General features: G+C 41.2%; 1 protein-coding gene across 1 annotated transcript; it reads left to right on the top strand.

Moving 5' to 3' along the window:
* Nucleotides 1–16,017: 16,017 nt before the first annotated feature.
* On the top strand, nucleotides 16,018–16,584 carry LOC132624154 (uncharacterized). Its single transcript, XM_060338977.1, has one exon. It carries the CDS (start codon nucleotides 16,018–16,020, stop codon nucleotides 16,582–16,584), a length of 567 nt encoding a protein of 188 aa, XP_060194960.1.
* The last annotated feature ends 459 nt before the right edge of the window (nucleotides 16,585–17,043 follow it).

Here is a 17,043-nt window from a genome sequence, read left to right as displayed (position 1 = left end):
CATCCCTGGAGATCTTCGAACAATCTCCTAACTTCCCAAGCAATTTGTGTAAACTTACCAAATTCTTTCAACAAAACGTACTTATAGGATTCAATTCTATTGAATGAAAAATTGACATTTTCAGATTTAGTTTGCTATAAACAGAATATCCCCCGAGGTTCAATTTCAAACCTAGTACATCTAGGACATGCCAAGAGAAAGAAAAGGATAGCTTTACATACCTGTCGACGACTATCCGTGAATCCCTTTTGCCTCATTGCTCTTTTCGCCTATTTATATAAAAGTGACGTTATCGTTAGTAACTATATTTCCTAGTTCGCCACTCTATAGTTCATTCTTCTATAGGACCTACATTCCAGTCTATATATATGTTCTCACTTAAGTATTCTATTATCTAGCATTTTGGCGAAAATTCGGCAGCACTTCCCCTTATAGGTTCACCTATCCAAATTTCCAATTGTGTTCCTGTAGACACAGAAATACCAGCAACAATACATGGGCACACTTATACTTTCAATTCCTTCAATCCAATAAAAAAAAAAGCGACAATATGATCGTATCAACACAATTCCAACTTTAACTTTCCAATCTTTTCGCCATATAGTTCGGGACAACAACAACTATAATTCTACTTAAAATTAACTATCATGCTTGATCAAAAATAACTCCTGCTCACGGCCCAAAACAGCAACATAACATTACCATTTACAATTTCTTGTGATCAACACTTATCTATCAAGTTTACAAAAATCGCAATAACTTGCAATTGTCCAACTCCAACCAAACAACAATAACACGTTTAGCAACATTGTCTATATAACCGCAAGAGACTATATTAATAGCATACTAACTCCTACAACAGCCCATAACGACTTCAACTCCACTTTTTAACCATCGATGTCTTCATTCTTATTTTAGAACCCATGACAACAACAATCAACATTCAAACTAAATTAGCCCATCCATTTACATAAAACAGTCCACGGTTGGACTGTTTTTCCCACTTCCACATATATCATTTCTTTTACATCTTAACTCACATATTTAAAATGCAAACAATACACCACTATGTCCATAACAATCAACAACTAAAGTATCAGATAAAACAGTCCATTAACTCCTTAAATCAACTCCTACACGGCTTCAACACAACCACATACAAAATTCCATAATTTTCATTCCTTTCAAACACACTACATCATTCAAACCATCCTTAATACATGTACAAGAAATTCAAACATTACTTCACATAAGCCCTTCACACGGCTAACTTTAAATTTCAACAACATTCAATACCAACATGCACCATTTCATACATATTCACAATGCATCCAACTCATTCTAAATGTAAAAGAAATAACCAATTCTTACCTTGGATACTTGACCCCAATTTGTGTCTTAAATCTTTATACTTGTTCTTGCTTTTCCACCTCTATCTCCTTGTCTTCTCCTTAGAATTTTATTAAGCTACAAACTGATTTTTTTTTTTAAAACCTCAATCTGGCCGTGAGAAGTCATGCATATGCTTTCTTGTTCTTGAAAGTTGATATCCAACAAATGCATTGGAAAATGTCATTTGCACTTTGCCTTATTCTATGTATATGGTTTCCCACCATGTTACACGTACACCCCCACTTGATGATTCAACATTCCACCTTGTTTTGTTAATTTTCAGATTTGATTCCCCCCCCCCCCTTTTTTTTTTATTCGGGTGGGGCCCACATGGCACCTTAAGCTTAATTAATTAATGAAGTGATTTAAATTTTAATCCCACTTAATAATCTAATCATAGTTAATTTACCCCTAATCTCCAATAATATCTTTATACCAATAAAATTTATACACAATTTATGTTTTAATTAAAATTGAAAATTAACGATTTCTATTTCGTATCCGAAAATAATTCCGCCTTTAACTTGAGTCGATTTGCTTGCGGATAATTCGTCGTATAAATGTACGGGGTATAACACCCTACTTCTATTCAAGACCCGAATCCCCAACCTATGGAATAGGGTTTATGAACGAGAAGGATGAAATTACGAATCTAAAGGTCACAACATGAAATGAAACCTCTAAATGGTCAATTCCCAACAATAGCAAGCTAGAATAATCAACAATTCACTCAATTTCGAATTATAGGCAAAACCCCCAAATTTGGGTATAAACCCTAACTTCCAATTCCATAAATTAACCACTAATTAGGAAGAAGTTATGAAATGAAGGAATCTAATCATCAATTCAATGCTTAAAGAAGCTAACCTAACCAACAAATCATGATTCAGAAGCCTAGATGAATAACTCATTAAACCCACTTTTAATCTTCAATCACTTAATGAACTATCAAGATAAATGTATTCTAAGGTGATTAAGGACAATCGAATAGTAAAGGGATTAGGAGAACTTACCACCAAGAATATCCTAGATTGCTCCCAATAGCTCATATTTCGGAATAGTAATAAATGAGGGATAAGGGCTTTTAACACATAATTAATGAAATAACTAGGCTTGATACCGTTTCTGCGACAGCGGGACCGTTGTAGCCTCTCAGACCGCCGTGACGGTCGGCCCTCAATACACTTGGCCGCTGTGGCGGCCCATCCCACTGCCATGGCCATACCGCTGAGGCGGTAAGGGTGCCGCCAAAGTGGACATCAGCACCAGATTTCCCCCCAAAATAATCTCAATCTTAATCTGAAATCTCGACCAATACCCGAGGCCATCTGCTTACAAATCACCTACACATACATACATAAAAACATGCTACAAACACACTCGTGGCCTCAGAATTCCCAACGGAGGTCTCATTGACCGAGTCAACCCCTGATACCTTAATTTCCAATTTTCCAACCCAAGTCCCAAAATGCACCTGAGTACATTGCAAACCGAACCAGATATGCACATAAGTTCTAAATGACCATCCGTACCTCTCGAAATAGATGAATTTTTGAAAAATGTCCATTTACCCAAAAGTCAACTTTGAGTCGACTCTTTTTCGCTTAAAGCCAATTTTGCCAAAACGTCACCCAAATTAAATCTAAACACCTTGGTAAGCATGTCAATGGTCCTCTCGGGTCAAATGTGAGCTAAATAAGCTTGGAAAAGGATCAAAAGTGTCGAACAGACTATAGCGACCAAGCGGGTCATTATTACCCAAACCTACACTTAGGGTAAAAACAAGGGGAACAAAAGGGGCTGGGTAAGTTCGATCAGCCATATTGGGCTGTCGGGCCCACTTCATGGAATTAAGTATATATGTATATATCCATCTTTATATATGTACATATTGTGTATATGTATATTTGTGATAAGTTCACAAATTGCTATCCGAACCTCAATTACATGTCAAAGTAGAGTTGGGCCCTCTTTTTCTCCTAATTGCGCGAAGATTGTATCCAGTGGATGTTTTCTGACTTCATCTTTGAGAAAGTAGTGGTTCGAGGTAGGAAATGCCCATTTGCACCACTGGTCGGTGTTCGAGGGATTCGCCCTTACTACTCTTCTAGAGTTTTGAGGCAGTTTGGGAGAAGTCAAGTGATACCACAAGTAGGGAATAATGAGAAGTTCACACTTGAGCATACAGATCAGAGAATCCAAAATTTCGGAGAGATACTCTGAGAATGGAATGGTCGCCTGACTTTAGGACCAGACACCTTAGCCCCCGATAGGTTCGGAGCAGGGTGTGACCTGAGATATCACATTTGGCTATAGGGTCACTTTGATGGCACAGCCGTTCTAGGATCGATACTTCATCACACTATCCTTGATTGATCTGCACAAGCTGAGGCCAGAGTCAGCTTGATCGAAAAAAGGGCGAATGATAGTGATGCCTAGTACTTAGAGAAGATCAAGCATGACCAAGGCTATCATAGCCAGGTTGATTCGAGAGGAAGAAAACTTGAGAGAGTGTTTAGAGGGGACGGACGACTGTGTGGTAGGATTCTAGAAGAGTCAGACCCCGTGGTAGCCAGGATGGAGTTGTTCCAGGCACGTCTACATATTCAGATTAAAAACAGACCAAGCCTCGACATCAGCCACCGGAGGAGAGTTCTGCTGATCCTATTTACTTTTTCTGTTATGGCCCCATGTCGGTTTTATTATTATCTCTTGTAATCCCTTAGGGGAAAATATTATTATTAATGAAATTATGATTTTTGGGGAAATGGTTTGGCTTTATAAATGGCACTTGTAGGTTTCAAACGATTAAGACAACCTTGGTTCAAAAGGCCTTAGGAACACGAGTAGTATAACTGCTTACTAAATATGTGATTGCTTGCTACGTACTTCACCTATCTACTTGCTTTGTATGCTATCATGTATTTAAAGCCCAAATGCGATTGATCCAGCGTTCTAAACCACATACCTAAAAGAAAGACTAGTTGATTAAAAAGCTTGCCCTAATTTATCTCCACTAAAAAGGTTGACTTACAATGGCGACCCCAAGAGATCAAGATATGTTTACTCTAGAAGAGACCGCTGAGATGCTGCGACTCAAGGTCCGGCAGATGGAAGAACACCTTGAGCAGATAAGTCAAAAGATCGAGGAGGCCGATAGGTTGCTGGAGTTGGTGGGAAATCCGCCAGAAGGAACACCCGAGGAACAGTATTATGAGGAGAATGTCTCCGAAGAGAAAAGTGAGTTGGTCCAAATCTACGTACCGCTCTAAAGGAGGCAAGAGATGCCAAAGATGGAGGAAGTAACTCTAGAAGAAGAGTTTGAGAACCAAGAAATGGAAACCGACCCATGGGTAATGAAGTAGGATCCTTAAGAAGAGTCGGAGCCTCTAGAGATGGATCCCGAATCACAAGAAGCAGAGAATGAACAACCAGAGGAATATGAGCCTTTGGAGATGGAACCAGAAGAGTCAAAGCATGTCGACATAGAGGCTGAAGAGGACATGGAGCCTCTAGAGATGATCCCCGAATTTCAGGAAGATGGGTTCAATGTCGATGAAATGGAATCTGAGCAGGATGAAAGATTCGACTATTACAAGCCCCCACCAGAGCCGGTGCTGGCCAAATCTACTCAAGTATTGGAGAACTTCAGATGAGCACGCCCCCAGTGGTCCATTTGGTGGGGCGTAGCTCTTAAAGTCGATTCGTGTCCTTGCCAAGTGGATCTTTGACCCGTCAGCTATGAAGACGTGTTCGAAAAGATACAGGCCACCGGAACACCATGTACCACTAGGGCTAGGCTCCCGGTTCCTGAACTGGTGTATGCCTACAAAATCCATTTCACCGAAATTAGCCTGGACGCACACTGAATGAGTGCTTGAGGATGTGAAGGAGAATCGTCGGCCTTATAGACGATAAAATAATCAAAACGCTGTGGGGACCACACACTTTATTGGTCCACGACCCTATTTACCAAAGAGAAGTAGTCACCGCTAAAATATAGATATGGCAGTATGACTTCACAGTGTTCGAAGAGACCTACTCTTGCATCTTTTCAACCTTGGCAATCTTAGGAAGGGCTAGCCTGTGGAACCGGTCCATGAATCCTTCCCAGTGGGGCCCAACAGGAGCAAAAGATGTTTTTTCCACACAGGAGTTATGGGACATAAGATTGAAGAGTGTGATGTTCAAGATCGAACTCGAGCACTTGATCAGAAGTGGGGAGATCTTGGTCATCTTACCCTCATAGTTCTAAAGAAGAATAAGGACATGGGAGAGCGAGTTCGTAAGGGCAACGACTCGCGGAGTTATACTTTTTGCTAGATACTAGGTGTCCCCTCTTTTGCACAAAGATGTTATCTCCCCTCCCCCATAAATATGTAAGGAACCATGCCGACCTGATGTCCCTAAGGAGGGATACGTGGGAAGCCCTCATCAGGCTTGGTCCGGCGAATATGTAGTTAGCTTTAGCCAAAGGATATACATAGGAAAAATATATCCTCCTTTGTAAGCTGAACTAGGGTAGGGCTTGATTTCCCACAGAGGGATACGTAGGCAGTCTATGTAAGACTCGGCCCATATATAATAAAAATTATTACCCCCTCCCCCCCCCCCCCCCCCCCCCCCAAATTTAAACAAAAAGGAAGGGTTGCCAAAATGAGTCAATCGCAAAGCCCATTGGACCAAGATCAACTTAACATAAATTCCCACAATACCCAAACCTTTAGAACAAAGCATCAATCAATTATTCATGTTAAAATACATGAATTTATGTGCTCTGTGCGTTTTAAATACAACATACGTGATATCTTGCTTTAGTATTACTTTCAATAACTAACTTTACCTGCCTTTGAGTTATTTTTTATCTTATAGAACGAGACCGATTAGTTTAGAACGCAAATTGGCGTACTTTATGAGATCCAAAGTTGCGTTAGTATCCTATTCAGAATCAGACAAACGACAGGAAAAAATGACTGGTACCTCAGAAAACGAAAGAAATGAGCTCGTTCTTCGCGAAAGAGATATCCCAGATCCCAAAGAGGCGTCACACTAGGAAGATGTAATTGCAGTATTGCTCAACACTATCACTGGCTTACAGGACAAAGTTGCTAAGGCTGAGACAGCCAATTCCACTAAAGGCACGTCTATCGAGGCAAGGAAGCCCCTGCCTCATTTCCCCTCGCTCATCTCTCTCCATTGCCTGAACAGTTCCAAACTTACCCACCAGGAACTATCCCACATCCACAAAATCCATATAACTCGCATCACATCAGTTACCACACCCCACCTCAAGTCAAATATACTCAAATCTCGGGAACCACTCATTTAGTTGCCTCCTACTAAGCTCGTCAGCTGATTTTCATTGACCCGGCAAGTCGCCCACATATCGCTGCTTTGCCAACAGCACCAATCCCACAAAACCACCCCACCCATCAAACTGTCTCCTTCTGTACTCCCAACATCCCAAATGAGCCCTCTCAAGGTCACAAAGAGCTGGACCGCTATAAGGAAATGGAGAAGGCTTGGAGAGCTGAACACGACAAGCATGAGAAGGACATGGAATGGAAAATGGAGGAGTTATTGTAAAATTCCAACAGAATTGTGAGGAAATCCATAGGTCTAAGCTACGATGACATGTGCATGCACCCGGATTTAGACCTGCCATAAGGGTTCAAGATACCAAAATTTGAAATGTTCAATGGGATAGGGAATCCAGAGGCACATCTCCTTCCTACTGCGACCAGCTAATCAGTGTCAAAAGGAACGAATACTTAATCATGAGGCTATTCAGCCGAAGCTTAACAAGAGAAGGTCGAGTGGTTCACAACCCAAGACATACGCCACTGGCTCACTTGGGAGGATATGGCAGAGTCCTTCATGGAGAGGTTTCGATTCTATGTCAAAACAGTGCTAGATAGATATTACCTTGACAAGGTCAAACAAAAGTCAGCAGAGAACTACCGTGAATTCGCTAGCCGGTGGAGGGCTGAAACAACTCGAGTTCAGCCACCGATGTGCAAAGAAGAGTTGGTTTCCTTATTCATCCGATCCCAAGAACCGAATTTCTACGACCGAATGTTGTCCATGGCTGGGAGGCCATTCTCCAAACTTGTTAAGATTGGAGAGGCCATAGAAGATGGCCTCAAATATGGAAAAATCATTAGCGTGTTCAACAAAACGCCAAGCCAAAATGCTGCTGGAGCCTAATGCAAAAAGAAAGAGGATGTGACAAGCATACCCTACACACTAAGTCCAAATACCAAGAGGCGAGAAGAACCACAATCTTCTTACCAAACCCCATCTTCTACCAGTTATCCAACTTCCCCCTACAGCCCTGTGCCTGTACTTCATGCCCAACCTTGTTTCACGGTCGCTGTGCTAGCTTATACAATTCCGCCACCAAACGTCCAAGCACCCGTACCTACTTACTGACCACCACAACAAAACTACCAAGCAATGGATCATGCCTACCGCCTACCACAAAATAACCCACCACAGAACTACCAAAACCATCCACTTAAAAATTACCAGAACCAACTACCACCTCCGGCGTACAATGCGCCACGTCTGACTTTTGAGAGAAACCTAGCTCGATAATTCACTACATTGCTTGAATCAAGAACCCAACTCTTCGAAAGGCTACATGTTGCATGCTTCATTCAAAAGGTCCCTCCAAAGCCGGCTTAACCCGAAAATAGATTCTTCAGAGCCAATAAAACCTGTGCTAACCACTCAAGAGGTAATGGCCACAACACAGAAGATTGCATCAACCTGAAGCACAAGATTCAGGATTTGATTAACAAAAGAGAAATCACCCTACAAACGGCAAGACCTAATGTGAACACAAACCCTTTGCCAAATTATGGAAACAACATGATTCACATGATTGAGAGGAATGGAGATTGGGTAGACTTCAGAGCTCTAATCCCAAGGACCGTCAAAATAATTGATCAAACAGCAGCTTCACTTACGCTCCAGGAACATCCAAATTTCAAAGTTTTAGTCCCAGTACCGGTGAATCCTCTGGCAATCCCAGACTTCAAAGCATTGATTCCCACTCTGATGGTCGCCCAAATAACTCAGGGAGTTTGTGGTCCCAAGCGACCATGGCACAAAGAATGACTCTCTCAAGGAGATGTTATGCTCCCGGGGAGTTAGTTCAGAATGCCCAAAATAAAAAGGCAATCACTGAAGGAGAAGATGAGGATTTTTGGTAGTGAATGCAGCCAAAAGATTATTCAATTATTGAGCACTTGAAGAAAACACCAGCACAGATATCGGTGTTAGCCTTGCTGGTCAGCTCTCCGCCTCACAGGGAAGCTCTATTGAAAGTATTAGACGAAGCACATATGCCGGCAGGCACAAGCAGTGAAGATCTGACAGGATTAGTGGCCCATGTAATTGGAGAACATGAGATTTGCTTCTCCAAAGAAGAGTTGCCAACAGAAGGAACCACCCATAACAAGGTCATTTACATTACTCTGGAGTGCCCTGACAAGGTGATAGAGCATGTACTTATTGAAAATGGGGCGGGACTCAAAGTTTGTCCCTTGATCACCTTGACGCAACTGGGCTATGACATGGGAAAAATTCGCCAGAGCCTGATCAATGTTAGAGCATTCGATAGGTCTCAGTGTGACTCTCTAGGCGAAGTGGACCTCTACATCTAAATAGGGTCCGCGTCCTTCAAGATTGAGTTTCAAGTCATGGAAATCACAGCCAACTACAATTTGCTTTTGGGAAGACCCTGGATACACTCTGTTGGGCAGTTCCATCAACTCTTCACTAGGCAATGAAATTTATATGGGATAGTCAAGAGATCGTGATTGAAGCTGAAAAGGATACATAGAAATATTCTTACACTACAGTGTCGATGATCGAAGGGAGTCCCAAGGGATCATACTTCCACGTGGTGGAATACAATAGGGCAACCCATCATGAAGAAATGATTCATAAACCCATGCTAACTGTTTACAAAATAATCACCTCCATGATGCTAAAAAATGGATTTGAACCAGGGAAAGGCGTGGGAAAGGGTTTGAATGGTGTGGCAGAGCCTATGCCGATCCCAAAGGAGAACTATTATTTTGGCCTGGGGTACACCTCTACCGAGGGAGAGCTCGCAAGGTCCATCAAGAGAGAATTAAGGGATGAGGAATTGCCTCAACCAATTCCGGGTCTGTACCAATCATTTCCAAACTGAAGGCCACTACCAACTGATGGGGAAGTTAATGAGAGCCTGGAGATGTTGTTCCGAGAGGTATAATGCCATGCCATCATTGAAGAGTGCAAGGAAACACCCACTATCCGCAGCCTGAGGCTAGGAGAGCGCCTAAATAACTGGACGTCCACTCCCCTCCTGGTTTCTCGGTAGAGAGATAGGTCTTTAATCTTTTATCAAAAGCGATGCAATCGACCAAGGCCCGATTGATCACCCTTTTTAGAATTACTTCGTGATGTTTAAAAAATAGAAACGGTCTGATGTTGATCCGAACCAGGACCATAGTTTGTAATCAGCTACTTTCGAATTAATGAAAAGCCTCGATTTACGTAAAACACTCTTTATAACTATGCATGATAATAATAATAACCTGACTTTGCTTTGCCTTTCCTTTTCAGTAATAATAATAACAATAAAACAACTGAAAACATCATGACATGTCGTGAAATGAATGAGAAAAGTGATGAACAAGAGTACGAGGAGTACGACGAGAAGTCGATGATACCAGAATGCCTCATAGAGGAGATAGAGCAATTGAAGGACAAAGAGAAGCCTAATATGGACAAAACCGAGGTGATCAACCTCATAAATGAGGAGAATGTCAAAGAAACAAGAATCAATGCCCATTTGGAAGCGCCGCAGAGAGAAGAGCTCGTAGCTGTGTTAAAGGAACATGTGGACATCTTTGTCTGGTCATATGTTGACATGCCAGGACTTAGCACTGAGATAGTGGCCCACATACTATCCATCAAAGAGGGTTTTGTCCCAGTCAAACAAAAGATTCGACAGCTCAAACAAGATCTGAATATTCGGATAAAGGACAAAATGGAGAAACAAATCAAATCTAGAATAGTAAAGGTAACATCCTACCCCACGTGGCTGGCCAACATAGTGCCAGTAACTAAGAAGAACAGAACGATCCGAATTTGTGTGGACTACTACGATCCCAACCGGGCTTGTCCAAAAGATAACTTTCTGCTTCCGAACATCCATATCCTCATCGATAATTGTGATAAACATGAGCTGCAATCGTTCGTAGATTGTTTCGTGGGGTATCACCAACTACTCATGAGCGAAGAAGATGCCGAGAAAATCGCTTTCATCACCCCTTGGGGAGTCTACCACTACAGAGCGATGTCGTTCGGCCTCAAAAATGCCGGCGCCACATACATGAGAGCAATGACTACCCTATTCCATGATATGATACATCGAGAGATTGAAGTCTATGTGGATGATGTCATCATAAAATCAAAGGAAAGCTCAGAACACACCACACAGTTGCGCAAGTTCTTCGACAGACTTCGCAAGTTCAATATGAAGCTAAACCCGGCGAAGGGCGCATTTGGAGTGTGCGCGGGTAAACTGTTAGGATTCATAGTCAGCCGGAGAGGCATTGACCTAGATCCTACTAAAATCAAAGCTATTTAAGAATTACCACCTCCCAAGACAAAGAAAAAAGCCATGAGTTTCTTGGGAAGGCTGAACTACATTGGGCGATTCATAGCCCAGTCGACTGTGATAGTGGAACCAATCCTCAGGCTACTAAAGAAAGACGCTCCCATAACATGGACAAAAAAGCGCCAATAAGCATTTGATACAATCAAGAGATACCTTTCCAATCCTCTCGTCTTAGTGCCACCCAGGCTGGGGAGTCTATTGTTGTTATACCTATAGATATCAGAAAATGCCTTTGGGTGTATGTTGGCCCAGCATGACGAAGGTGGCAAAAAAGAACATGCTATCTATTACTTGAGAAAGAAATTCACGTCCTGAGAGTCGAGGTACACACTTATAGAAAAAACATGTTGTGCCCTGACATGGGCCACCCAGAAGTTGAGACACTACCTGTCAGTTACACTACCCACCTCATATCAAAGATAGATCCCCAGAAATATATCTTCCGGCAGCTAATGCCCATTGTAAAGTTATCCAAATGGTAGATGCTACTGAGTGAATTTGATATTTTATACGTAGCATAGAAGGCAATCATAGGACAAGCAGTAGGCGATATGTTAGCAGAAAGTCCTGTCGATAACAAACTGGAACCACTACGAACCTTCTTCCCGGACGAAGAAGTAATAGTCGTAGAAGAAGAGGTGATCGAGCCGTACTCGGGATGGAGACTGTTCTTCGATGGAGCAGTCAACTACAAAGGGTCAGGAATAGGAGCAGTACTGGTATCAGAAATAGGACAGCACTACCCAATGGCTGCAAAACTCAATTTTCGATGTACTAATAACATGGCCGAATATGAAACATGTATTCTCGGCCTCAGGATGACATTGGACATGAACGTAATAGAGCTGTCGGTAATCGGAGATTTTGATCTGCTCATCCATCAAGTGAAAGGAGATTGGGCTGCCAAGAATGATAAGATTCTGCCATATGTGAATCTAGTACAAAGGCAGTGCGGATAATTCAAGAATATTGATTTCAAACACACACTGAGGGCTCAGAACGAGTTCGCTGATGCTTTGGCTACCATAGTGTCACGACCCGTCTAGGGGCCGTGACGAGTACCTGATACTTGTACCGAGCACCCCTTGTCTATCGTTTTACCTTTACCTCTTAGCAAGCCATGTAAACAGAGCCATTTTTTTTTTTTAACATTAACATTAGCGGCGTCATTCTGAACATAGACTAATAAACTTCGTTATCAATTATACATCAACATTAGCATGCCAAAACACCATATATCTAACTATACTTAACTGACTGTACATAACTGTCTACGAGCCTCTAGACGTAGTACACTTATACATAGAAAGGGCTGGGTGTTGCCGTGCCCGAATATACATACACAAAATAGTACCGCAGAAGTGAGGCTCCGGAACAACTGGAGCGCTGTCAACACTGCTGGTAAGGCTCCTAAGGATCAAATCCGCCTATCTGCTGACCTGCGCGGCATGAAACGCAGCGTCCACAAGAAGGGACGTCAGTACGAATAGTGTACCGAGTATGTAAGGCATGAAAGATAACACTAGCAGTAACATAATGTATAATTAATAATGTCATGGAGTCACAGAATATAGAAGATAGAACGTATCTCATGTCATATATTATCATCTCGTATCATATCGTATTATATCTTATCTTGTCTTGTCGTAGTATATCACGTCATAGTATATCGTGTCATAGAGTGTCAGGCTATAGTATATCATAACATAGTACCTCATATCGTAGCATGGCATGTTATAGCATGTCGTGTCATAGCATAGCGTGTCATAGCATGTCTTACCATAGCATAGCATATCATAGCGTATCATAGCATAACATAGCTTGTCATATCATGTCCTGTCGTAGCAGATCATAGCATATCATGTCATAGTATAGCTTACCATAGCATATCTTATCATAGCATGTCTGGTCATGACATGGTAGGTCATATCATAGCGCCGATCAATGCCGGCTCACCCACATAGCGCCGATATACACCGGCTCACCCATATATCCCGCGTCCGGGATGATAAGCTAGTTGATCAGGTAGCAATGAAACATGTTTCCCTTCCCATTCCCCCATGTATCCCTTCCCCCCAACCCAGGTTCATATACATAGCTTGCATACATATACATGTCTTATATACATTTACTTATCTTATATACATATATATCTTTTATATACTTATACATATCTTATATACATATACATGTTATATATATATATATATATATATATATATATATATATATATATATATATATATATATATATATATATATATATATATATATATATATATATATATATATATATATATATACATGTCTTATATACATAGACATGTTTTCTATATGTATATATCCTATAAGCACACAAGGGAGCCCAAGGAAAAATCATATAGCCATCGGAGCGGCGTAAGGCCGGTGACCTCCGATTACATTATGGAATACTCGTGATCGCTTTTGTCTCACCTCGAAGGGACGAATATTTTGAGGTGAGATGGTCAATGGAGAATAGTATTAAAGTAAACGTAGAATGAAATTGTGGGCATCATAGATGACAGTTCATAGACTTTGAAATCTTTAGAAAATAAAGTCATAGCTAGGAAATATAAATAAGATTCAAAAATTAATTTAACATTTTCATATTTACATAAGATACTTAGCTTAGTTATCTTGGTCATAGAGTCGTTCCGGTAGCACGTATCATAGGCATATCCTCTTATCTAACGTCATTGTTATCATTACCGTCATGGAAGGATCCTCGTTGGAGGAGTCATAGTACTTATCATTTGGTAACGAAATCGGGATCAAAAGTTCCCTTTGGATTCACTTCTAATAAGTCAAGCAACACTGTAAGGAAAAATCCGAGAGTAGCGGGCCCACCTCGGGCCGGATGGGGTGGCGTATGTTATTTACATATATTACGTGTCATGTCATTACTTGTGAGGGTTCTAGGGTAATCGGGTCCCACTCGTGCAAGTTCTAAGGGTTTAAGAGGTCTTTCCATCATTTGCACACTTTCTAGTTCAATTCTATTGAACAAAAAGTGGAAAACTTTAGGTGCGGATTCCGGGGACTAGGGTTGTCCCCGAGGCTCGTACCCGACTTATTACAGCTAAGACATGCCATAGAAGGGAGGGTGAAGCCTTACATACCTCTTTCCGCTCCTTTTGCTATTCCAAATTCACGTCGCAATCTCGTCAAAATCTGCAAATTGGTCATGTTTACCAAAACTCTTATTAGGGTACTTAGAGTTAGAATCTTAAGGAAACATTTGGCTACCGAAATTTCGGCAGCACTTCCCCTATAAATACTCCATCCCACCAAGTTCAACTTGGCTAATTTCAATCAACAACAATCCCGGGAATTCAAACCCGGCCAAAATATCAACCACAATTCCAACAACAACAATACTAACAACTTCCATATTCAATCAACTTACTACTTCTTCCAAAAACTTTCTAACTTTAATGAAAACAATAACAACCTCATAATCTATATTCCAACAACATCATACTAAATAAAAATGACTCATTCTCTTCCATTTTTTCACCATAACCACACGGCCAACACCAACATACACACTACAACTTCTCAAAATTCATTCAACTTCCATTTTCCACATATCATTCACAACAATAACAACCAAACACTAATTAAAATAATTGAAGCATGACTCCTACACATATATACATACACACGACCATGTACTATATTTCTCTCCTTCATGAATTTCATCCATTTTAGCATACTACAACACATATAAACCATATATAACACATAAAACAAGATCAAAACTCACCTTTATTCTTCAACTTCTCACTTGACTACAACTTGACAACTTGTATGATTTTGAATCTTTCTTGCTCCAACAACAACTCCACCTTGTTAATCACCCTTTACTTGGTAGAAAATGATTTTTGAAGAATTTTTATCAATTTTCTTGTTGGTTTTTGATCTTGGTCGAAATGGCCTTCAAGTTTTTCTCCTCCTTTTCTTGTTCTTACTTTCTTGAAAATTCTAGAGAGTTTGATGAAAAAGATGACTTGGTCATCTCTTTATTTACTCATTAACCTTGATGTGGGCTTAATCCCATACCAAATGGACGTCCAAACAAGGCCCAAACCTTAGCCCACTTATTTTTTTTGATTTTTTTGGGCCAACTCGGTTTGGTCCCGAGTTGGGCCTAGCCCACTGACCTTTCGACCTTAAAACGTCCATATCTCCTTGTACCGACGTCACCTGGGGACCCACGACCTATGGTTGGAAAGCTAATTCAATTATCTACAACTTCTATTTCTTGGTACTTTTCCAAATTCCAAACTTATAATACCGATTTTTGCCCCTTGAAGTCAGATCACCCGAAAACGTTTTCTTAAAAATATTCGTTTGGAGGACTTCCACTTTGATTTGGCCCAAGGGTCCTTCTTGAGTTGTGTTTAACTTCTCACATGTGATTCATATGAATTTTCAGATGTCCCAAAAAAATCTCGATGTGTGGGTCCCACCTCAGCAATTAATCTGACGTTCAAAAATACGGGATATAACACATAGCATCAATGATTCAGCACCCCAAAAGCAGTTACATCGATCCACTGGAGACCATTTTAAAAGAAGAACAGGCTCACTGTGCTCACATCGAGGCAGAGCTGGGTGGTAAACCCTGGTACGCCGACATCAGGCATACTTGGAGAAAGGAGAATACCACCTGATAGTTCAGGAAATTAGAAGAAGACCATCAGGAGGTTGGCTAATGGATTCTTCCTAAACAAAGAAGTACTATACAAAAAGACACCCGGCCTTGGGTTGATCAGATATGAAGGTGCCGAAGAGGTCACGAAGCTGCTGAAAGAGGTACACGCAGGGACATACGGACCTCACATGAATGGATTCATCCTGGCCCAGATATTACTAGATGATCTGGAGGACAATTGCTACAAATTCCTGCAAAAGTGTCACCAATGTCAGATCCACGAAGACCTGATCAAGGTTCCTCCAATAAAGCTACACTCAATGAGCTCACCTTGGCCGTTCGTGGCATGGGGATGGACGTCATCGGACCCATCGAGCCACCGGCATCCAACGGATATCGTTTCATTCTAGTCGCCATCGACTATTTCATTAAATGGGTAGAAGCCACCTCTCACAAGTCAGTAACCAAAAAGGTCATGGCAGACTTTGTGAAGAACAACTTCATATGCCCTTTCGGTGTGCCAGAGTCCATCATTACGGATAATGGAGCTAATCTGAATAGTGATCTAATGAAAGACATTTGCGAACAATTCAAGATAACTTATCGGAACTCTACTGCCTATCAGCCACAGATGAATGGAGCCGTAGAGGCTGCCAACAAGAACATCAAGAGAATCCTTCGGAAAATGATTGACAACTACAAAAATTGGCATGAGCAGTTGCTTTACACTTTGTTGGGATACAAAACTACAACTCGAACATCTACCGGAGCAACTCCATACTTGCTTGTTTACGGTACCAAAGCAGTTATACCCACAGAGGTGGAAATTCCCTAGCTAAGAATCATTCAAGAAGCCAATCTAGATGATGCAGAATGGGTTAGAAGCCGATACGAGCAGCTAACCATGGTAGACGGAAAAAAATGGTTGCAATATGTCACGGACAGTCGTACCATCAAAGAATGTCTTGTGCATTTAACAAACAGGTCAGAGCCCGACTTTTCCAAATAAGACAGCTCGTGCTCAAACGAGTCTTCCCAGATTAAGATGAATACAAAAAGAAATTCGCACCAAATTGGCAAGGACCGTATATGGTCTGAAAAGTACTTTTCGAAAGAGTCGTAGTCCTAGCCGAGATGAATGGACGATAGTGGCCCAAAGCCATCAACGCAGATGCCCTCAAGAGATATTACATTTAGGACTTTCATTTGCTCGTAATCGCATTACTATATTGTAACCGTATTTTTGCTTGTAATCGCACTTTTGTAATAGAATGGAAAAATAATGACTCTATGT

This window comes from Lycium barbarum, chromosome 12 (assembly GCF_019175385.1).
Source record: "Lycium barbarum isolate Lr01 chromosome 12, ASM1917538v2, whole genome shotgun sequence".
Lineage (NCBI taxonomy): Eukaryota > Viridiplantae > Streptophyta > Magnoliopsida > Solanales > Solanaceae > Lycium > Lycium barbarum.
The sequence above is the reverse complement of the archived record's forward strand: the minus strand, read 5'-3'. Positions and strand labels throughout refer to the sequence as shown.

Coding starts and splice junctions, on each gene's coding strand:
- LOC132624154 (XM_060338977.1), top strand. CDS start 16,018: ATGTCAGATCCACGAAGACCTGATCAAGGTTCCTCCAATAAAGCTACA.